This window comes from Brienomyrus brachyistius, chromosome 1, assembly GCF_023856365.1.
Source record: "Brienomyrus brachyistius isolate T26 chromosome 1, BBRACH_0.4, whole genome shotgun sequence".
In the NCBI taxonomy this organism is placed as follows: Eukaryota; Metazoa; Chordata; class Actinopteri; order Osteoglossiformes; family Mormyridae; genus Brienomyrus; species Brienomyrus brachyistius.
The window spans coordinates 42,720,752-42,743,899 of record NC_064533.1 but is presented as its reverse complement, the minus strand read 5'-3'; the positions used below and the strand labels follow the sequence as shown (position 1 = coordinate 42,743,899).

The window sequence follows — 23,148 nt, the reverse complement described above, 5'->3', positions numbered from 1 at the left end:
TCACCACAACATTAGCTTATGTGGGCTAAACTATTAAACATTTTGCTTTGCTTTCATACAAAATGCAATAAATAACTCAATGCTTCAAAAGTCATGGATTCCTATCTCACTCACAACATTATATTTTCACATGTGCCATTTTGCACATAAGTACATACTGACCATAAAATGGCTAATAAAACAGACAAAACTAAAATATGTCATTTTGCTAAATTACTATCAAGACCCTTTCTAAAATAGATTGTAAAAACCACATGAAATAAACAAATTATGTCAATTGACACAAGATCAAACAATGAATGCTGTATGCCTAGATATTTCTCCAGAGCAAAGTCATGGAAAGATCATGTATGTGAAGAGATTGTACAGTAGATTACTCTGTCTTAGCAATTGAAAAGAACTGTAAGAAAAGACACAATACTAGCCTTGGTCAAATATTTAGCCAGAATTATGCCAGAGGCTTTCTAATGGCTACCAAAAGATTCTGGTTGATACCTGTTGTACTTGTGTATATAAACTTGTGACCACAACTAAAATGTGTTTTTGTAAAAAAAAAAAAAAGCGCCATCTCATGGGGGAAATTTAGGTGGCTGCATTTGTAACAGAAGAATTAGATCTTTGGCTCAAGAAAACATAGTCATTATACCAAAAGCCATTTCTTACTCTGGATAGTTTGTTCCAAATATTTTGTGGAAAAACGTTTGGTCTTTGTCATTTCTAATAAATATAAAGATGTTTGTTATAAATTTCTACACAGCTGCTACCCAACACATCTTTATTTACAGAACTGCTCTGTTTGTAAAGTCCATATTGAAACAGTTTTACATCCGTTCTGGAACTATCATTTTGGAAAGATATCTCAATTTGTATGCCAGTGTATATGTGAAAAAATGTCTCTTTCATTTAAGCATGTGTCGTTTGGCTTTTATAACATCTGTCATTCTAAACAGAAAGAACACTATCTTATAAATGTTCTTGTCATCCGGGCAAAATTTCACGTACATAAAAGCAAATATTGTAACAGAACATGTATATTTTTGATAACCAAAGTTAACAATACTTCCCATTTACTATTGCAATAATTCCAAAGCCATAAATAACATCAATATTTGTAGACAATTTAATTTCTTGCTTTTGTAACTAAAGCCCCTACATTATTTCGTTTCTGTTTTTTTGTTTTTTGTATGTGCTGATCCACTGTTCTGTATCATTTAGCTGATGTACTAATAAAGCATTATTTTAAAGAAAATGACGCGCACTGTGCGTCACTTCCGCCGGGAGCGCGGAATGGCTGAGGCTCCGCTCTAGTTTTTCTGCTTTCGCTTGTTTACCTACCTAATTCTGACAGATTTGGCTCTGAAATGTCGGATTCTCCAGATTCCTCTTCATCGCAACTGAATTTAGCGGATATTGACGCAGTAAGTGACCTTTGCAACAGATTTATGAAGGAGATGTGAGTGGCTGATTATAATCATTGTCAGAAAGGAAGTCCTAATTTGGACGGTTCGTTTCGTTTGGGTTGAAACCAGCGTTTACGTTTAGTGCCAGATTGCCAATCATTAGTGATGAGCCGATGAAGCTCCACGAAGCTTCCAGGCATTCGCCATGAAGCGTGGGAACGTGTTTCGAGTTTTCGAGACTATTTTTTCAATCACAGAGGCCCCTAGTGGGTGTCTGCAATGCTTCGAATCTGAGAATGGAATCTGTATGCGTTTGCATCGAATGAATAATGTGGGTGGTATGACAGCAAGGTCTGATTGTGTTATGCTAAATATTCTTTAAAAAGTACCATGTTCCTTTCGGTTTACTTATGTATTTTCAGTCATATGTATTTACAATAAAATATTGTGATGGATCTGGTATGAATTCTTTAATTGCTGTTAAATTGTTGTCAGTTAGGTGCTGACCGTTTTCACTTGTTTACAAGGTAGTTTTTAAGCCTGAAAGATTCGGATATAAAAACCTTGGGATATAACTTGACTAGGGCTTACAAATATACTTGACTATCGATTATAAATTGCATAATTATAACACGGCTCCTATTTAGTTGCCTGCTTTCATATTTAACATGAGGTTATTTAAATTATGTGGTAAATAATAAAGACAAGATACTTCACTCAAGCATATTTTAATACAGTTTGCTGCTGATAAATAAAACTGTCCATTTTCCAAACAATGTAAACAAAAATTGAACTTTTTTCTGTAATCCAAGGACGGGCACATTATCAGCAGTAAAACATTGAAAATATTCTGTAACAAGTTACAACATAAGGCTATTTCATGGGAGTATGTATTCTGGGTTGAACTGGCGAATAATTTCTTGAAACCCTTCACCATCAACCGCGGAGGGAGGTCTCATGCCTATTATCAACATGTTTGGTATTGACTCGATGAGTGCAGTCGCCTGCTGTCATAAAACGTACATTCACGCCGCAATTTAGCTTACAAGCTAATATCTTTCCGTGGCGAGTCCAATTCCGATTCGTCCAGATATCCGACGTGAATCCTCTTCAAATGCTCATGCATTACTGAAGTACTCACATGATAGGCAAGGCCCGCTCTGCAAATATTGCAAATAAGTTTTTTTTCTGCCTTATCTAGGGTGACATTTTCCCAGACTTTAGAGCGTTTAATACGCGATGATGCCTTATTTGTGGCCGCCATTCTTCTACCTGTCGCTGATTGCTATTGCGCAAGAGCGAATCTCACCAGAGAGTGGTGTGCTGGTGTACTCTATCGGAAAGCGGTGGTATTGCACTGGTAGAAAGGAAGGAAAACGTCTCATTCGTTTAAGGATACGTCTGGCGACAATTATTGACAATCAAATTAATCAGCGACTATTTTTATTGTCAATTTTTGTCGACAATGTCGAATAATCGTTGCACCCCTAAACTTGACAGTCTCACGGAGGGAATGAAGATATTTAGCACATTGAGGATGTGTTATTAATGTGTGGAGTAATGCAAACCTAGCCAGTGCAATACGAATATAATCATCCACCCAACCATTTTCCAAACCGTTTATCCTACTGGGTCGCGGGGGGTCCGGAGCCTATCCCAGAAGCATCTGGGCAGTAGGCAGGGAACAGCCCAGGATGGGGGCCAGCCTATTGCAGGGCACATTCATACACCATTTGAATATAATCATCCATTTATTCATTTGGCAGATGCATTTATCCAAAGCGATATACAGCAAGGGAATGGAAACACTGCCTCCCCCATGGCTGGCAAGAATTAGCCCATTGAACAAGAAAATGAACTATTATCATTACTATTATTATTATCATGAACTAATTTCATATTTCGCTTTATCAGTATTGATGTCTCCCAATAAGGTGAATGAACTCAAAATATTTCCAAAAATTTGAGGATTACCTCTTGCCATTTCCAGAGCCACTCTCCATAATAAATCAAAAGGTCTAGTAATGCAAACTGTGTAGCAACCAATCCTTCCAACCACAAAAGAACCCCACAATGCCCAAAGGTTTAATCTCACTTTTCTAAAAGTTTTGAAGAGCCAACCAGTTTTGAAACCTGTGACATCTCAGGATGAATCAGATGATATCAGTCACATGATATCGCATAAACGAAACAAGCTCCGACTCCCAGTTTCAAGTTGCTGGGCTTCAGTTTGAAGAGGCGAGAACCGAAGTCTTGGTATTACATGTCCGTTCACTACAAGTCATTCCTGCCGGAGGTGCCGCATTACATTACATTAGATTACTTACCTGTATTAACTTCCTTCAGCCACTGGCTTTCTCAGTTGCCTGTATTGGATTGTAATACATGAAACTGCACTCCATGGTGTTCCATCATGAAAGTCATCGATAAGTCATCCATAGGGAAATTATTACAAAATATAAATTGTGGTGATTTTCTCACCGCAGATCGATGACAAAGAGTTTGACATTCCTCAAGTGGATACTCCCCCCACTCTGGAGAGCATCCTTAATGAGGTAAGTGATGCTTCACAAATAATAATCACTATTTTAGATGCCGCATTGCATTTTTTTTTTTACTGTTTTTCGGAGGCCAAGCTGATCCCCCTGCCAGTGCTGGCATTTAAATCTGTGCCCATAATCATAGTTCCAAACGTGTCTTTTAGCCTGAGGATGAAGACGAATCATTTGTCCTGGAAGACACATGTTTGCTCACCGCAGAGAACATTGATGCACACTCCTGTGAAACCACATCCTTGGCCAGCTCTGACAGCGGTGACCGATCACACCACCGACGGTATAGAACCACTCAAGCCACAGATTCAGGAGCAGCTTGGGTCGCTGTGCTGATGAGCCCCGCTGTCTGTGTTGCAGGAGAAGACGGGCCCTGGACAGCAGTACACCCATTCATGGTTCTGTGCTCCGGCACAACATCCTGAAGGGGATCTCCGCCCAGATGCTGTCTGCTGCTGTAAGCATGACACATACAGACCACATGGCTTAAGTCTGCAACTCCTGTGTTTGTTAATGTGTCTTTTATTTTCTCACTCATAGGACAAAGTTGATGCTGGACTGCCAACAGCCATAGTAAGAAATCAGTGTTTGTTCCCCAAAGCTTGTGTGCTGTGTTATTGTGGTATTAAAATTTATTTTGAGCCTGGTATTTAAAATTGGGTTTATGTGTGTTTTTTTCTAGACAGTTTCCAATGTCATTGCTGTAGGGACTTCACATGGTTTAGCCCTTGTGTATGGTAAGTACAACTTTAATCTTGGGTTTTTTAAAACAATTTATTTATTTAATTTTTGATTTTATTTCATTTATTTAACCTGGATTTGTCTTCTGGAAAATCAGTTTCACTGGTTGAAAGTGGACTGTCTGTATTGAGATTCTTGCCCAAATTCACCTCATGCCTAGGCAGTTTCCCTGTTCTTTTGTTTGAAAACACGGTGGGGATCCTTGTCTTGGTATTTTACTGTCCACTCTTCTTGGCCTGTTTATTTCTGCACAACCCTGGCTTGCTATGGACAGGCAAAGGTACAGTGAGCCACCCCTGTTGTTGCTTGTTGCCCCCTGCTGTCCATTTGTGGGAGTGCTTGAGGTGCAAGCATTTTGGTCTTGTCTGTTCCCATGTGCATGCCAATCCTCCACCCAGCACCATGCACTCTCATTTACTGATTTCAGACTTAGCCTGTGAGCGTGACAAGTTAAGTTTTAAAAACTGCTTATGAGTTTACTTCTCATTTAAATATTTTTTGATAGACAGCAGAATGGATTACTCTTTATAACTCATTACTTATAATGTGGAAAATTCTATAGAAGCTTATAGAAGTAAAATAATTAGAGAGTGTGTGACATGCGCATTGGCAGAGAAAAGCCAACCACTAAATATCTGTATCATGTGGAAGCCATTCCTTTGTGGGGCGCCTGCAGTCAGGGGGGTGTGTGAGTGCTTGGGAGTGACTCTCAGGACTCTGTGTTCCCCAGATATGACTCAGGCCCTGAGGCTCTGCCTCGGCAGTGTGGCAGCTGGGGTGGAGTATGGCGCCGTGTCGGCCCTCAGCATCAACTACGACTGCACACGGCTGCTCTGCGGATTCGCCAAAGGACAGGTGAAGATGCCACCTGAAGAGCACCACAGCTTGGCAAAGCCATGTTTGCCTTTGCTCCTTGTTCACATGTGTGTGCTGTATCATATAAACTGCCACCATACGTGGCCACCACGCCTTCAGGAATTTGGTTCATTTTATGACGGAGTGCTTGATAAACATTAGACTTTAAACCACAGTGTGGTCTGAGTGTGACATCAGTGCCCCCTGCAGCAGATAGTAGGGTCTGCTGTAACACTGACCTGCAGCTTTAAGGTAATCTGTTTGCAGCTGTGAGGCAGCTTTTTTCCATGTAGTCTGGTCCTATGCAGGCTGCTTTCTACTTTATGTTTTAAATTCAAGATGTTTGTCTTTAATCATGTAATACTCCAAATCTGATTTTGTAGTGTTTGCACTGCCTGCCCTGCTGTTCCACCTGTTGCTCATGATGAATGTCTGTTACCTGATAGATCACCATGTGGGATCTGGCCAATGGAAAGCTGCTGAGGACTATAAGTGATGCCCACCCCCCTGGCTCCGCCATCCTGCATGTGAAGGTAACAACCCCCCCCCACCAGACACACAGTGCACTGTACAAGTGGCCACATCTCTCATGATGCCCTGTCTTGCTCAGTTTACAGATGACCCGACGCTGGCTGTGTGTAACGACAGTGGTGGCTCTGTGTTTGAGCTCACCTTCAGGTCAGGCCAGCTCTAGAGATGCTGTGCAACGTCTCTCACAGGGATCTGTTTTTGTATCTCCCTAGCCTCCCTGATGCTATAGAACTTATCCTCACAGGGGATGCCTTTACTCTGTTCTTTTCTCACTCATCTTGGGGCTGCAGGCGAGTCATGGGACTGCGCAGCTGTAATTCACGCTGCCTCTTCAGTGGCTCCAAGGGTGAGGTGTGCTGTGTGGAGCCTCTCCATGCCAGCCCTGAACTGAAAGACCACCCCATTACCCAGCATGCACTGCTGGCCATGGCATCCCTCACCAAGGTGTGCCCTTGATTCCCACGAAAGCACTGCACCCATACGGCCATATTGCTGCTCTCCTACACGAGTGCATAAGCGTTGCATTGTTTGCATTGTTAATTCACTAATCACATTCTTTGTCAGGATATACACTCAACATGTACTTGTTTATCTAAGTTTTAGATTAAATTGTCTCTTTCAGATTTTAGTAATTGGATTGAAACCCTCTCTAAAGGTGTGGATGACTTTTCCTTATGGGAAGGTACGTATAAGGGTTGTCTGTGTGTGGTCGTATGTGTTGTATGTGCCCATCAGCAGAGTGATCCCTCCAACCTTTGTTTGTGTAATCGTATGTGGTTGCATGTGCTGTGTGTGTGTGTGATAGCTTGTGGTGATGTGTGCGATTACATGTAGTGTGTGTGCGCTCTTCTGGAGATTGATCCCACCAGAGTGCCTGTGTATTTGTGATCACATTTTATGTTGCTTATAATCACATACACTGTCTGTGTCCTCCTACAAAATGATCCCACCAACGTGCCCACGTGCATGTGATCTCATGTGCTTTGTGTGCCCTTTTGCAGAGCGATCCGGCCTGCGTCCCACAGCTTGCCTGGCAGTTTGTGCTGGTTCAGAAGGTGTCAAACCCCATGCTGGCATTTTGCAGAGGGGAAGCTGTTAGTTTCCTACTGGTATGTACCCACTGTCTGCCACCCTGCTTTCCAGATTGCAGTCCTGTTTCTAAGTTGCTGTTTGGCGCTACGTGGCCAGGGGGAGAGAGTCAGGAACCTTTATCTTGTTTAGGCTCATTTCAGACAAAGTGTCTGTAATAGTTTGGCAGTTCACCATCCGTCCATCCATCCATACTTGCAACCTCTGATCTTGGTCAGGGGTACAGGGGGATATGGAGACTGTCCCAGGCAAATAAAGGGAATATTTTATCAATGTATGTTTTTCCATCTAATAATGGTTAAAATTTATAGTAAGTGTTGAGGTAACATCCTGCAACACAATTAAATAAAATCTGTCACACCTAGTTAACAAATAAGGTAAATCACAATGGCTGTGAGGATCAGAATGGGAAAGGTCATTATCTATATGTCACTCATATTTTTACTTGTTAACTTGGTTTTTGTGTTTATAACCAGGTAAAGAAGGATGAGTTGGGAACGATCCATGTCATCAAACAGAGACAGCTGCACTTGAACTGTGACCTCATTAGTTTAACGGTGAGGTGCCAGTACGGTTGGGAAAAGGCAGCGAAATGCAGCCTGCATCTTCTCACACTGCCCTCTAGGGATAGAGGACTGAAATCCTCTGGGCAGACTAACACATGCTAAGAGGTGTGTCCTTTCTCTGTGCTTGTTTCTCTGTCAGTGGATCAACTCGCGAACCCTGGTTCTACTAGACAGTGGGGAGCGGCTCCATGTTGTCGACCGGCCCAGTCAGGTGGAACTAGAAAATTTGGACCTGTCTGAAGTACAGCTGGTTTACAACAGCAGCCATTTCAAGTCTCTTGCCACTGGGGGTAATGTGAGCCAAGCTTTGGTGAGCCATGTCATGTAATTCATGTCCAAACTGGAAGTTGGTTCATGTGCTTCTTTGCTTGGGATTAAGGGGTTAAGGAAGTATAGGGGTGAGGTGGGGTTGGGGGATTGGGGGAGTTGGGGTTTTGGGGGCATGCCAGTTTGGGGGTTGAGAGTTCAGGGGATTCTGGTGTTTTATGGGTTGGAGGTTTGGGGGAGTTGGTGTTTGGAGGATGAGGGTTAGGGGGTTACTGGGTTTGGGGGGGGGGTTTGGGGTTAGGCTTGTGCATGACCTATCTGATATGTTTGCCGGCATGTTCCTCCATGTTCACACATGGCATTTGCAGTGCTGAATATGTTTTCCAGGCCCTGGTTGGAGAGAGGGCGTGTTACCAGTCTGTCTGTTGCTATGGCACTCAGGTCTTTTACCTTGGAACCAAGGTAATGCTGAGCAAACCCCCATCCTGATTGCATTGCTGAAAAGCGCATCTGATTAGCACTTCATAGTCAGTCTCTTGTCTAACCTGATGATGTTTCTGCCCCTCAGTCTGTACACATGATGACACTGAGAAACTGGCGAGAGGTGGGTGACCTTTGTCTGTCTGTCTGTTTAATGGCTCAAAAGCCCACCTGAATGACAACAGCAGCTTCTGTGTCACTGGCTTTCCTGGCAGAGGGTGGATTTCCTGCTACAGCAGGAGAAGTTTGTGGAGGCGCTCTCCCTGGCATGGTCATTCCATGAGGGCACTGCCAAAGCCGTCGTGGGTAAGAATCCATTCCCTGTCTGCCGTGTGCAGATTCTGAGTCTGTGCGTGAAAATCCCCCCTCTTCTGTTGAGTGGTTTATATAATGATCTATTGTATTTCTTGCCATTTTCAGGATTATTTGGAGATTCATCTAAGAAGAAGAGTGTGGTGGCTGACAAGGTTTTTCATGATATCTTTATGTTTTGAATTTTTTAGCTGTACAGCAGAAGCAGCTGCTGTTTGTTGCTCACTCGTGTATTTTTCCCCATAAGATGGTGGAAATACTTCTGCAGTATGCAGAGCGTTCCTTGAAGAGGTGTCCTGAACAGGGCAAGATCCAGGTGATGGAGCAGCACTTCCAGGTACCCCGAGTCCGCTGCAGTTCTTACATTGGGAATTCTTTTATCCTTCCTTTTTTTGCTTTGCTTATTATCCAAGTGCTTAAAAATTCTAAGCACATATCATATCAGTTTCGCTAAGATGAAGCTGTATTCGACTCCTGCTATGCGTCAGCCTGGTGCTCTGGGCTTATATTGATCAGGATGGCTGGTGTAGGCTTTGACATAAGTGTGTCTCTATCGTTTGTATTGTATCTTCCTTTGAATAATGTTGATGGTGTACAGATACATACGTATTTGGCTGTTTTTCTGTCCAATCACTGTGTCCACAGTGATTACGGTGTCCGTATGTCCTTTTTGTGTACAGGACATGGTGCCTGTCATGGTGGAGTACTGCCTGTTGCTACAGAGAACGTAAGTATGATTGGCATGAGATGTGATTTGATGAGTGGATGGTAAAGTGGCTTCATGGTGCATTCTTGACCATGAGCTTCAGAGGGGAACGTCAGAGCTGGGGAAGGCCATACAAACACCTGCCGGGCTCCTAGGTTGATAAGGGAGGAAGGTTTTGCATGTGAAGTTCAGGAGCATTCTGGAGCATTCCATTTCACTTTTGACATTTCCTTCACTTGTGCTCCAGGGACTTACTCTTTGGCCAGATCTACAGCCGCCTGGCAGAGAACTCTGTGGCCAGGGGCGTCTTCCTGGAGACCCTGGAGCCCTATATTTTGAGCGAGCGTATTGGCTGCCTGACCGCACCTATCATGCGGGATCTTCTAAGCCACTTCCAGGAGAATGGCATGATGGAGAGCGTGGAGAATTGCTTGGTCCACATGGACATCACTAGCTTGGATATCCAACAGGTTTATTTTATTGTGCTTTGGTCTTTAATCACATTGTTGTCAAACTTCCTTGTATGACTGTAAAGAGTGATCCATGATTTCTAGGTTGTCCAAACTTGCTGGGAGAACCAGCTTTATGATGCCATGATCTACGTCTTCAACAGTGGGATGAATGATTACATCAGTCCTATGGAGGTAAGAGGTAAAACCAGGGCGTGTAGGGCAAGCTGGCTGAGCCAGTGCTCAGTGTCCTCCAGTGCTGACCATGCTGTTCTCTGCTTCTACTGCAGAAACTATTCCAGATGATAGGTCAACCATTACAAGAGGGCAAGGCTCTCACAGGTAAGCCACTGTGCTGAGATCTCACTTGTATCCTGACATTTCTGGGAATGAGCTCAGGGTCCTTGTCTTTCTTACAGATGAACAAGTAACAATGGGCAACAAGCTGTTGGTTTATATAAGGTAAGGCCCATGGTGCTTCTGGGCTTTCAGTAAATGGTTAAGCAGTAGATGCTGGGAGGGACTGATGACAAGATGACCTAGGGACACGAGCAGCAATATCTACTTCTATGGACCTTCATCCTCTTGCCTCGACACTCACACCCCTGTATGTCCTCCTGTGTGGACCATCATTGTTCATATCAGTCTCCCTTTCTCCCAGTTGTTGCTTGGCAGGACGAGCCTACCCACTTGGGGATATTCCAGAAGACCTAATCCCACTGGTGAAAAACCAGGTAGGCACTGACTGTTAACAGAGGCATTTATAATTCAATCATGTGTCTGTTGAGGTCAACATTTCACACTGAGATGTCACTAATTGTATTCCCGAGATGGTCCAGTGCTGCAGACACTTTCTCGTTACCAAGATATCTGTCAAATTCTTTTTGAGTTATTTTTCAGACTTTGCAGACACATTGTCTGGGTGATGAAGTTGAAGAGTTGAAATTCTGAGACAGATTACACCAAACAGATGCAATGCCACATATTGATGTCAAAGAAAAGGGCAGTTTTACCACCTGATCCCATAAGCAAGATAACTCAAAAAAACTGAACAGCTGGAACTGATCAATTTTCAGACCAATTGCCCCAGAATGGAAGCAATGCCATTTACTGGCAGTAAAGGTAAGAGTGAAAGAAGACAACATCCTTGTGGATGTGATAAATCAAAAAGCACTTGAGGATCTTATTGCTATTTCAGAAAAACATTATATGGAATAAGATCTACCCTTGATCTCATTTTGAGGCAAATTTGATCAAAAATGAAGTAGCAGTGCTACGTGGCAGCAAAGGAAGGAAAGGGAGGTTATAAAAGACTTATACAATGAACTCTGAAAGTATTTGACAGATCCTTTTCAAACTTTAGCAATTCAGGGGCCGGTAGGCAAAATTTATCAAGTGGAACATTTGTCATGGGGCAATTTAAGTACGTCACTTAGCCTTAGTCCAAGTCAGTCACATGACACATGGCACATGAAAGAACAGGTGCGGGTCAGTGAACCTGATTACACTGAGACAAGTCAGACAAAGTTGGGCTTTAGAGGGTAGTGCGTCTGTCTGATCTGATCAGAGTGAGGTGTGACACTCATGTACCTGTGCAGAATGTCAGGAACCCCAGAGCCTGGTACACATGGGATGGAATATTTTACACACACTATAGTTTTCCTGCAAGACATGCTGTCTGTGTTTATGTATTCCATGTTACCTGTGCTGTGTCTGCAGGTGTTTGAATTCCTGGTCCGCCTACACTCAGCCGAAGCCCCTGAGGAGGAGGAGGTGTACCCATACATCCACACACTGCTACACTTTGACACGCGAGAGTTCCTCAATGTTCTTGCTTTGGTATGATGCTTTTGGAGTGAGTAGAAATGAGTCCGAGTGTGAGTCGTGTGGAGTATTGCATTCAGCCACCTAGGGTGCACTCAGTACAGTTGTTGCCTTTTGTATTTTCTTTACTTCTCATTGTCTCTTCTCTTCCAATAGACTTTTGAGGACTTTAAGAATGACAAGCAGGCCTTAGAATATCAGCAGCGCATTGTGGACATTCTGCTGAAGGTGCTCCACACTTATCTTCTGGCCCATTTCTCCTGGCCCACTCAGAGTAGATGTTTTTGCTTGTGTGCTTCTTCCTGTGTTGGTGCTCTGCCAGACTTGGTTCTCCTCCTCTGTTGATTTGTTAGTGCTTAATATTCCACACGCTGTCACTTGTGCTGAGGGTGAATCTGTTTGTGTCTCAGGTCATGGTGGAGAATTCGGACTTCACTCCATCCCAGGTGGGCTGTCTGTTCACTTTCCTGGCAAGACAGCTGGCCAAGCCTGACAACACCCTGTTTGTCAACAGGAAGCTCTTTGACCAGGTTAAGAAGTGGCAGGGGTGTGTGTGTGCACGTGTATGTGAGAGTGTGTGCAGTGTGTGACCTGTGTACACTCTGAACTTGGTTCTGCAGGTTTTGGAGTTTCTCTGCAGTCCTGATGATGACTCCAGACATACAGAAAGACAACAAGTAATGCCCTTCTGCACCTGTATTTGTTCATTTTGTGCTCTCCAGTCTGGTTTCTCTGTAAATATGGTACCTTTGTCCCTCAGCTGGTGGTGTGCTCTCTCTTCCTAAGGTGCTGCTGGAGCTGCTCCAGGTTGGGGGGGTGGTCCAATTTAATGAACAGAGGCTCCTCAGCTTGGCTGAAAAGGCAGAGTTGTGAGTATCATATCTGATGTTGCCTGTATTTGCCCTGTTTGCACATGATCACCCCTGACCCAGCAGCTGACATGCATCATGTAAAGCAACTTTCTTCTGACAAAGAAATATGATTGGACACGAGGTGTTCTGTGAGTGTTTAACCACACTTGGACATGTCATATCAGATATATCACTCCATGATACAGGTGTATCTAAAAACCACTACTTAAACTTAACCCTGAGTCAGTGATCCCCCCCTACGGGTAATGTACAAATGAAGTGACACAAGCTTTAATTGCAATTTGGTTGGAAGAACAGATACAACAAGATTAGGATAGCATAACAAGAAATGAAGTATTTTGCTTAATATACCATGAAAGGCCTGTATTACAAATTTTTCTAATTTTATTGTGCAATTTTGTTGTAATAAATATTGGGGTATTTATGAAACAAGTGGAGGAGTGATTTAAACAGCAGTGTTGAATATGATTATTAATGAGAACGCATGCAGTGCTCACGCAGAAGCAGCAGAGGTAAACTTTAATCTGTTTTTTTTTTTAAACAAGTACTAGATAGTGAATAATGAAAATGAATAATCATTAAAATTGCAGAACTAGGTTTTTTTCCTAAGACAGAGTAAAAATATTTTTGCAAGGTTTAAACTCCCTGCAGTACAATATCTGTACCAAAGTTGCTGAACAAGAGTAAGAAAAACCTGATCTTAATCTAGCTGACTAGCGATGTAAGAATTGGATGTGAATAACATCCAATGCTGGTATTAATATTGCATGTCGTCCAGTCCTCTGCTATGCTCCATGCTTCTTCTGTGTACTGGGTTCTTCTGTTACTTTTGAGTCAAAGCCCAGGGGAGAAACTGCGGAGCATGCACAGAGCACCTAGGCCAGTTTCAGTGTGATTGTCAGTGACATCCCAATTTCTCATTTTTTCACTTTCAACATCATGCACCTTATTGCCTCTGTATTTAAAGTCATTTTTATTGTTCATAGTTCATTGTGTGTCTTATTGTGTGTCATCTGTTGTGTCAAATGTTACAACTGTTATGTGTGTGTGCTGCTCCTCTATGCCTTTCAAACTGCCCCTCGGGGACAAATAACGTTTTTTAATTGAATTGAATATAAGTTGCTAATCAGTGCTTTTGGGAAATGTGCCCCAGATCAGCAGTAAAATATAATAATTCACAAAATGTATTCATCCATCCATCTCCTACCGCTTTTCCGGGTCGGGCCGTGGGGCCGCGGTCTAAGCAGGGAAACCCAGACTTTCCTCCCCCCGGCCACTTTGTCCATCTCCTCTGGGGGAATCCCGAGGCGTTCCCAGGCCAGCCGAGATACATTGTCTCTCCAGCGTGTCTTATGTCTTCCCTGGGCCCTCCCCAGGGAGGTGTCCAGGAGGCATCCTGACCAGATTCCCAAGCCACCTCATCTTACTCCTCTCGATGTGGAGGAGCAGCTGCTCTACTCTGAGCCCCTCCCTAATGACCAAGCTTATCTCTAAGGGAGTGCCCAGCCACCCTGCAGAGAAAACTCATTTCGGCCGTAATATATTGGAGTACAACCACACTCCCTCTTATGTTATTGCTTAAATATACCATACTGTGTGACATACAGTCAAGCTCGGAATTATTCATACCCCTGGAAAGTTGACTTAGTTACTTTTGTTCAACCAGAAAGTTTATTCTTGATTGGAAATGACACAGGTGTCTCCCAGAAGATTAGACGATGTACAAGAAGCATGCAGGAAAAAAATATTTCTCAGCTTTTATTTGAACAAAAAGTGGCATGGCATTATTCATACCTTTTGCCAACTATCACAGTCTATGGGAAAATCCAAAGTTCTATACTGTTCCAAATAGTCCAAGCTCTTCTAAGACATCCTAATTTCCCTGATTCATTGGGAACAGCTGTTTTAATTAACTCAACAGGTGAAAAACAACAGCTCTCTGCAGTTGGTTTGTGGGCAGTCATGGCTAAGACAAAGGAGCTCTCTGAGGACCTGCAGCTGCGCATTGTGGCTGCTCACAAGTCAAGAAAGGGCTATAAGGCCATATCTAAATGTTTTTATGTTCTTAAGTGACTACAGTGCAAAGTATTATTAAAAAATACAAGATGTTCCGCGCTGTGGAAAATCTCAGAGGACATGGTCGGAAGCCAGAAGTGACACCTGTGCTGGCCAGGAGGATAGTGAGAGAGGTGAAAAAGAATCCAAGGATCACCACCAAGGCCATTCTTGTGAATCTGGGCTCTGCTGGTGGCAACGTCCAAGGCAGACAGTCCAATGGACACTGTACAATCCTGGGTTCCATGGATGCAGACCAAGAAGGATGCCACTTCTCCAGATAAGGCACACAAAAGCCCGCTTGACCTTTGCAAATCCTCATCTGGACAAAAAAGAATAAGCCTTCAATTCTAAGAACACCATCCCCAATGTCAAACATGGTGGTGGGAACCTAATGCTTTGGGGGTGTTTTTAAGCCAATGGACCAGGGAACCTAATCATAGTAAATGGCACCATGAAAAAGAGCAATAGATCAAGATTCTAAACAACAATATTAGGCAGTTTGCAGAGAAACTTGGCCCTGGGCACCACTGGACATTTCAGCACGACAACGACCCGAAACACGCAGCAAAAGTGGTGAAGAAATGGTGAGCGGACAAAGACATTAACGTTTTGCAGTTTTTACAACAAAGTCCTGACTTTGAATCCCATTGAGAATCTGTGGAGGGAGCTAAATATCAGGGTTATGGCAAGGAGACACTCCAACCTGAAAGAGTTGGAGCTCATCGCTAAAGATGAATGGGCAAAAATACCAGTGGAGACATGCAAAAAGCTGGTCAGCAATTATAGGAAGCGTTTGATTGCTGTAATACCCAATAAAGGCTTTTCTATTGATTATTGAGAAGGGTATGAATAATTTTGGACATGCTACTTTTTGTTCAAATGTAAATAAAAGCTGAGAAATGTTTTTTCCCACAATGATGCCTCTTATACATCATCCTATTATCTTCTGGGAGACACCTGTGTCATTTCCAATCAAGAAGAAACTTGCTGGTTGAATAAAAGTAGCAAGTCAAAATTTGCTAAGGGTATGAATAATTCTAGGCTTGACTGTATATATTGGGTTAAAAGGCAAATATGAGAGTTTTATAAAGAGAACATGTTCCGTATTAAGACAATGTCTTGAACCTTGAACCTATGTCATTCCAGCTACCAGATCTGTGAGTTCATGTATGAGAAGAAGCACCTGTATGATAAAATCATCTTCTGCTACCTGAAGGACCCCATGAGAAAGGTGTGCTGCTTTCTCAGTGCTCAGCATCTTCACAAGAGACAGCAGTCTGGAGTGGAGGCCCTGTCCTCCTTGTCTCGTTAATCTGCTGATAGTGTCTGTATTCCTATCATCAACCAAGAATATTGGGCCCTACTTTTGTTCGATGTTCTCTGTTCTAACCCAGGAGGAGATTTTCAATTACATCCACAATATCCTGTCCATCCCTGGGTACAGCACAGAAGAGAGAGAGTTGGTGTGGAACGTAGTGCTCGCACACATTCAGGTGACACAGCATCCTGAAAACCAAAAATGAACAGCGCACACACAGGCTCAGAGAAATTGCATGACTGCAGTGTTTCTGTATGCATTTGTGCAAGGATTACTGGCAGTACACACTGCTGGTGTATTTAGTAATGGATTTAATAGCTTATAAAACCCCTGTAAATTAAATCACTTGTAGAACATTTTTTTGTAATTTAGTTTCTACCTTTGTTGGGCTTTTCTGACCTTACCTGCCCCCCTGTATCCCAGGAACTGGTAGCTATTGACCCACTCAAAGCTGCTGATCTGGTGAGCCTGCACTTTGCTGAAGAGGTGACTGCAATCATTGGCAGACTAGAGGTAAGAATTTCTTGGTGGGGTGTGTGGTTATATGATGGCCCTGTGCTCATTCAATGGAGGTGATAATAATGACTGTTTTGGAAATTTGTGACCCATCACCACGAAATGAGTCTTATGGATGTATTTCTACCAGTACGACTTAAGACTCATTTCATGGTGATGCGTCACATTTATATATATTTCAATTTCCTTTAGGGCGATTATTTGGTCTTCCAGTTCCTGATGTATCTTCTGGAACCCAGGTAGAATTCTGACCATCAACACCATCTCAGATTTATCCATTAATCTGCTGATTGTGCACATACCGGTATAAGAAAGCACATTCACATTGAGCAGTTTAGCAGCTTCCGCATCCTGTGTGGTTGGATAGTGGGATGAATGCTCTAGCAGAGCAGATGATAGACTCATAATGGCTGCGTGTGTCTCTCTCTCTCTCTCTCTCTCTCTCTCTCTCACACCTCACCAGAGATCGCCCACATTCCCAGCCTTTTCTGCAGCTCAGCCCTGAAATCTATGAGCACCATATAAAGCTCCTGTGTCGCTTCAGTCCCCAGAAGGTCACCAGCTTCCTGAAGACTTCAGAGGACTACCGGCTGGAGGAGGCCATCCAGGTGTGAGCCAGTGGATTTGTCAGTCACTGGGCAGTAGTTCCTTCCTCTCACTGACAAACTGTGGGGACAGTGCAACGCCACGCTGACACTGTCGCATTGACACATGACGCTCTCTTCATGAGACACGCTGCTTGTCTCACAGATCAGCCGAGAGCACAATCTTCATGAGGCCACTGCCTACCTATTGGAGAGGAAAGGTGACATTCAAGGAGCTTTCCAGGTGTTACTGCAGGTAAACACGGGGAACTACCACCAGCTGAGAATATTTATGATGATTTTGAACCACAGAATCACCACTTCTTAATTTACATTTTCAGACCCTGGAGCACAAACTGGCTGCTGTGTTGCAGGACGAAGAAGGTAAGCAGCTTAGGGGCCTGATGAGATGCCATGGATCAATTTCATTGCCCCAAGAATTCAGGTCTCTGCTATGTTTGGCTAGAAAATGTGCAGCAGGACCTCTTATGGGAAAGGGCTCTGCGCTGGATGAGAGCCAGGGGGAGAGCTGTTGTCTGAGTCTTCAACAAGTTAGACAGTGAGCGGCTTAGGTTGTTAGAAGTGTCCATTCAGAGAATGCCTGACATCAGCATGTCCTTCAGGTTACCTGCAGGCGGACTGTCTTTTGCAGCTGGTGGAGCAATCCCTAGAAGATCTTACCTCTTTGTGTGACAGGAGCTCTCGCATCCTCGACCAGCAGCAGAGAGAGGTTTGCACACAAAAATAACCCCCAGACCACTGGAGGTCACCGCTGACTTAGTATAATGAATGTAGTCTCTGCAGATTGAGGTATATATTACTCATAACCCAACTATAAGATCACCTCCGTAAAACTTGGAATAGGCCCTGTGGTTCCTGCTTCTCGAGGCGATGATGTCACCACAGAAGTGCCTGCGGGGACCATCCTCACATCACGCTTCAGTAGGTAAGTGTCTTCTGCCCGCTGTAGTACAGCCTGTAGGCTCAATCTCATGTTGCCGATTAGGACACCTTTCTGTGCAGGACCTGATTGTAAACAATCACGGTTTTCGCTTCCAAATGGGATGTTAACTATATCAGCTTAGTGATGCAGCTCTGCTCAGACACCTGTCTGTGAATATGCTGTAGGAACTCCAAGGCTGGCTGACACATGTGAGTATCTCTTCCTCAGCCCTGAAGGAGCTAACCATGAAGGTTGTTCATAGCATGGCCAGCTTCATCGCAATGCCGTCCATAATCCAGCGCATCCTGCAGGTGGGTGAGCTTCCAGCTTTCAATGGACTTCAGGCTGTGGGGTTGGGACTCTTAACGGATACTCTGGCTGCTTCCTGGACTTTGTTTTCACGTGGATTATTGGGTCAGCAGTGGACTTTCCGTGATGCATTATTTAGCAGACACTTTGGTCCACTTGATAACAGGCAGAAACGACTTCAGCAGGGTGTGTGGCTGTGCGGATCAGGATACTGATTGTTAGTGCGATGTCGCCGCAAATAGTTTTGGACAAATAATTCAGCTTGGATCCCTTGAACCGCTGAGCCCTGTCCCCTCCCCCATGAGGTTCTGCAGGCAGTTTTCTGCATCCTGACAGCTACTCGAATCCCAACCCCCACTCTGCTGCAGGATCCCGTGTATGGAAAGGGGAGGCTGGCCGAGATCCAGGGACTCATCCTGGGAATGCTAGAGACCTTCAACTATGAGAGGGTGATACCAGTGCTGACACAATACAGTTGAATACTCCAGCATGCCCCCATATCCCCCCTTAGTGCGCACCCCCATGTACATGAGCATGTATAGTCCCTAAACTGCGCTCTCTACACACTGCAGACTCTGCTGGAAAGGACTACCAGCCTGCTGAACCAGGACCTGCACTGGTCATTGTCACAGCTGCGCACCGTAGTCAGCCGTGGCCTGCACCCCCGGCAAGACCACTGCAACATCTGCCTGCAGCAGTACAGGCGGCAGCACGGTGCAAAGGATGAGGTCATCGTTTTCAGGTGAGTGGATTCTACTGGTCCACTAGGTTTCTGTTCTAAAAAGAGGCCTGAGGTTTTGCGGTTTTGCTGTGTGTGCAACACCGCCTGGTGACCCAGTCCTCTGTGTTTGCAGCTGTGGTCACCTGTACCACTACCAGTGTTTGCAGAGTAAGGCTTGTACCCTGGCACAGCAACAACTCGCATGGAGCTGCTACAAATGTTCCTCCAGTCAAGGGGGGCGTGGGGGCAACTGTGGCCCAGGGTGCAATCAGGAGTACCCACAAACCCACAACACGTCACTTGCAGAGGTTAGTGTCCTCTTTACCGTTCGCATGTAGCTGACCTCTCAGTTTTAGGGACAGATGATAATAACTCTTTGAGTATGAATTAGTGCCTGAAAGCTGGTTCCTCATACTCAGCCCAGAAACCCTACCACTAACCACGTATTATCTGTGTCTTGTGAGACAACTCTAGTGAAACAAACACACAGTCTGCCTCACTGCTGCTGTCCCACACCCCTGTTTTCACCCCCACTTCCTCTGCACCCCCCCAAAACACTGTTTGCCTTGTCATAAGCTGAAGCATTATCCCTTCCCTATCTGTTGTTTCCCATTCCCCCCAGCTCCTCTGCACATTATCCCTTCCCTATCTGTTGTTTCCCATTCCCCCCAGCTCCTCTGTACATTATCCCTTCCCTAACTGTCATGTGTCCAGTTTACCCCCTTCAATGCCCCCCTACACATTCTTCTTTTCCTACCTATCATGTTTCCTGCCCTCCCACCTCCTCTGCACATTCTCTCTTCCCAGCCTTCAGTTTTTTCTTCCATTTTCTCCCCCCGAACATTTTCTGTTCTCTACCTGTCATATTTCCTGTTTTTCCCCCGACTTCCTCTGTTTTCTCACTCCCCGACCTATTTCCTGCTCTCCGTGGCTCCGTGGTGGTTTATGATTGGCAACTCATTCACTTTCCCCTTTCAGATGAAGATCATGTCTGTGACCTGTTTGCCTGCTGAAGACCTGCATGGGAAGGTTAGGATAGCCTCTTGTAAACTCTTCATTTGGTGCGATGCTCATGTCTAATGTATTGTCCAGTTCATACTGTCTTCTTTAGAATGTATCTCTGCAGGACACATGCAGCTCAAAGAATGGCTGATGAGCAGTATTTCCTGCATGGTTTCATACAGCACACTCAATGCTCCGTCGTGATTGATGCTCCGAGGCTGTCTTGGCTGAATGCTGTCCCCATGTCCCGGAGCTCAGTCTTCCTGATGCTAACAGAGCTGCCTGTGTTCTGTTCCAGGTGAACCCTGACACCACGCTGAATGCCCAGCAGAGCCACTCCTGGGCCCAATTACGCTGCAGCTACCGCGGCCCTTCAAGGGTTAAGTATCTGGTGCCCCATCTCCAGGTCATAGCTGCTCTCGGATTAGTGGCCTCCTGTCTGTGTAGTGTTTCTCTAAATATGCCAGTACCTACCACAATGAGAATCTCTAGCCTGGTTCAGCTGGGTCTGATTGTGCTGATGCTTTGACTCCTCCTCCCTTTACTTCTTGGGTGTGAATGTGCAGTTTTTTTGGTGACAGTACCCCCTGCTGGCCTGGCATGCATATTGACCAGGGATGCTGTATCTGTCACTCCTGTCTTGCAGCTGGCCCTGCTCACTGAGCTGTCTCGTTCCTGTGGCGCTGAGAGATCCAACCTCACTGCTGCTAGTGTGTTTCACAGTGAGAGTTTCCAGCTACAGCTCTGCCCCCCACCCCTGGTGGAGGACTAGCTCCCTCCCCTGTTGGATGTCAATAAAAAAGAATCTTTAAATGAGTCCCTTTATTAATCCCCCTGTATTTTTTTTGGTGTGATGTATCCATGAATCGTGGTTATCTTTTCTCTCATGTTTTTATTTTGACAGCTGTAAAATTATGCCATCCAGTCCTGGATTTCTGTAACCTGTATTATCTTAATCTTGTTTTTCCTGCTCTGCCCCTGGGGATGTCAGAGTTAAAGAAATCCAGAACTGATATGCACAGGCAGATTTATAGAGCCACCGCATCAAAAGCGATGGCACCATGGACAGGTGCAATGTAGAAAACATTTCAGTCACGCTGAGGTTTGTATATAATGGGATACCAGAGGAACACCTGTTAGGTTTAGTTGAATTTACTTGAGCAGCTTGATGCTTCAGTTCAGTGAGGTTACATTGCCTCTGAAATTCTTGATCACCTGTCACACACAGGCTTTAATGCATAAAACATCTTGAGTCAGTGTTATGATGGTGCAGCAGTGATGAGTGAAGTTATAGGTGGGGTGCAGGCTATAATTCAAGGACAGCTGCTTTAACCACTAATTCCATTTACCTGTTGTGCATGCGATTAAAAGCAAACTCTGTGCCAAAAGGTTGCAGATGATGAGGATGCCTCGATCTGTGCAGAGCAGCAGCAGAACTTACATGTCAACTTAATAAATTCTTTGTCACTGGCAAGTTTTTGGTTCATTTTTTGGCATTTTGAACCCTGCTCATGCTAGTTTTACAGTTACAGTTTGTAGATATGTGCAGTGCCAATGAGGTCTTTGTGTGAATGATGCTGTTTTGGCCCAAATTTTTGTTAAAATCCCAAATGAACCTCCATTAAAACACCATAGAACAAAGAGTACACAAGTGACTCTTGTGTCCCTAGTGGGGCAGTTTAACTTAGCATTCCCTTGTGTGGGAGTGGTTTCAAGCTAAGGAGGCCATTATTGAGCATTTTTACATTGTCAGTGATGCAGAGCAGATTTTCAAAGAAGAATTTAGACTTGATAAGGGCATTTTCCTGCCTACTCCCTGTGATGTTTCTTGATATTGACCAATTACATCCCGTCTGGGAAGTTAGCGGTGTCTCAAGGAATGGGATTGTCAATATACTTCTTGTTGCGGAACCACTGCTGATGAAAATCTACCTGGAAATGCAAAATAAACCAATATGTGCAAATACCTGCAGGGATTCAAAGTTGTGTTTCCAGGGTTGTATAAAGTGTATGTGTCTGCCTTTGTAATTGGTATCTCCGCTACATTTTCTGAACTTTTTCTATCCTTACAAGAGTGCTAACACCCTTTTGACACGCAATGGTCCATGCGAGGAAGAAAAACCTGGTGATTTTGGCATAAAAAAGCAGTAACACAAGAATTGAACATGGACAATTTTTTGCGAATTTGCCAAAACAAGCTGGAAGTTAATGATTTAATTAAATATATTGTACTTTTTGGTGATTTCAAATTGCTTCATAGTGTGTTGTTAGCCCATTGATTGGGTGTATGCAGTTTTGTTCCTGCCAGGGCCTAGTTTGTTCATATTGGCTTCACAGCCTTTACTTTGGTCAGTTGTTATTGTATTTGTTGTGTTGTTAGAGGTTTATTCTATTCAATGGTATTTATTCTGTCAAATACAAGTATTTTTGCAGTATTTAAGGTTCAGTGCTAATCTGTATATAATATAGCTTAAGTAGCCAAGTTTGGCAGCATTTGCAAAAGTTTTTTTTGCAAAAAAAAATAAACCTAAGCTATGTACACAGGCACACACACACAAACCCATGCATGCATAAAAACATACATACATTCACACAACCACACGCTGGCTCACAGTGTGTTAGGGTAAGGTGTCAGAAAACTTCATGGGGTATATGCTTGGATATTTGGAACTTCATCGAATACTTAGCTGTTATAGGACTTCTATCTCAAACATCCTGTCTCAACTGAGTATAATTGCCCCCGCAAAAACTTCCTGGTTAGTTAGGGAGCAGCAGGAAGCTAAATCGAAGAAGCTAAAGCCACGGAAAATTAAAAATGTTTTTATTAGAAGGCAGACAGCAAATTGCCTGATCTGTATTAGTGAAATTTGAAGCTTTAAGGGAAAGGCTGCTCACTAGTGATGGGACATATAATACCAAGACTTCAGAGCTTGGTAATGGCAATGGCAGCATAAGTAGGAGGGAGAGGCAAGTGGGAAAGCAGGCATGGGGAGTCCCTGAAATGTCAGCACTCCAATTCCACAGGGTGGTGTGAAGCTAAAGTGACAGACTGA

At 44.0% G+C, this 23,148-nt stretch overlaps 1 protein-coding gene across 2 annotated transcripts; it reads left to right on the top strand.

Annotated features, from left to right (window-relative positions):
- Positions 1–1,264: 1,264 nt before the first annotated feature.
- On the top strand, positions 1,265–21,569 carry vps8 (VPS8 subunit of CORVET complex). 2 transcript variants are annotated; one of them, XM_049010495.1, is made up of 46 exons: positions 1,265–1,418; positions 3,887–3,955; positions 4,105–4,235; positions 4,313–4,409; positions 4,493–4,525; positions 4,635–4,689; positions 5,424–5,548; positions 5,995–6,081; positions 6,159–6,226; positions 6,370–6,523; positions 6,702–6,761; positions 7,081–7,188; positions 7,645–7,725; positions 7,874–8,044; positions 8,389–8,463; positions 8,570–8,605; positions 8,697–8,787; positions 8,902–8,948; positions 9,041–9,130; positions 9,474–9,520; positions 9,747–9,969; positions 10,054–10,143; positions 10,239–10,290; positions 10,368–10,410; positions 10,610–10,682; positions 11,668–11,787; positions 11,929–12,000; positions 12,183–12,302; positions 12,393–12,449; positions 12,559–12,641; positions 15,849–15,933; positions 16,097–16,195; positions 16,444–16,533; positions 16,729–16,775; positions 17,000–17,144; positions 17,287–17,376; positions 17,462–17,504; positions 17,744–17,850; positions 17,985–18,066; positions 18,292–18,374; positions 18,741–18,821; positions 18,945–19,114; positions 19,227–19,401; positions 20,072–20,122; positions 20,394–20,474; positions 20,742–21,569. In XM_049010495.1, the coding sequence occupies exons 1-46, from the start codon at positions 1,362–1,364 to the stop codon at positions 20,865–20,867; spliced, it is 4,170 nt and encodes a 1,389-aa protein (XP_048866452.1). In that variant the 5' UTR covers positions 1,265–1,361; the 3' UTR covers positions 20,868–21,569. The 2 variants fall into 2 exon arrangements, with proteins under 2 accessions (XP_048866452.1, XP_048866461.1); XM_049010504.1 differs by lacking the exons at positions 1,265–1,418; positions 3,887–3,955; positions 4,105–4,235; ... (13 more) ...; positions 8,697–8,787; positions 8,902–8,948 and having other exon boundaries at positions 9,038–9,130; positions 9,439–9,520.
- Positions 21,570–23,148: the final 1,579 nt, after the last annotated feature.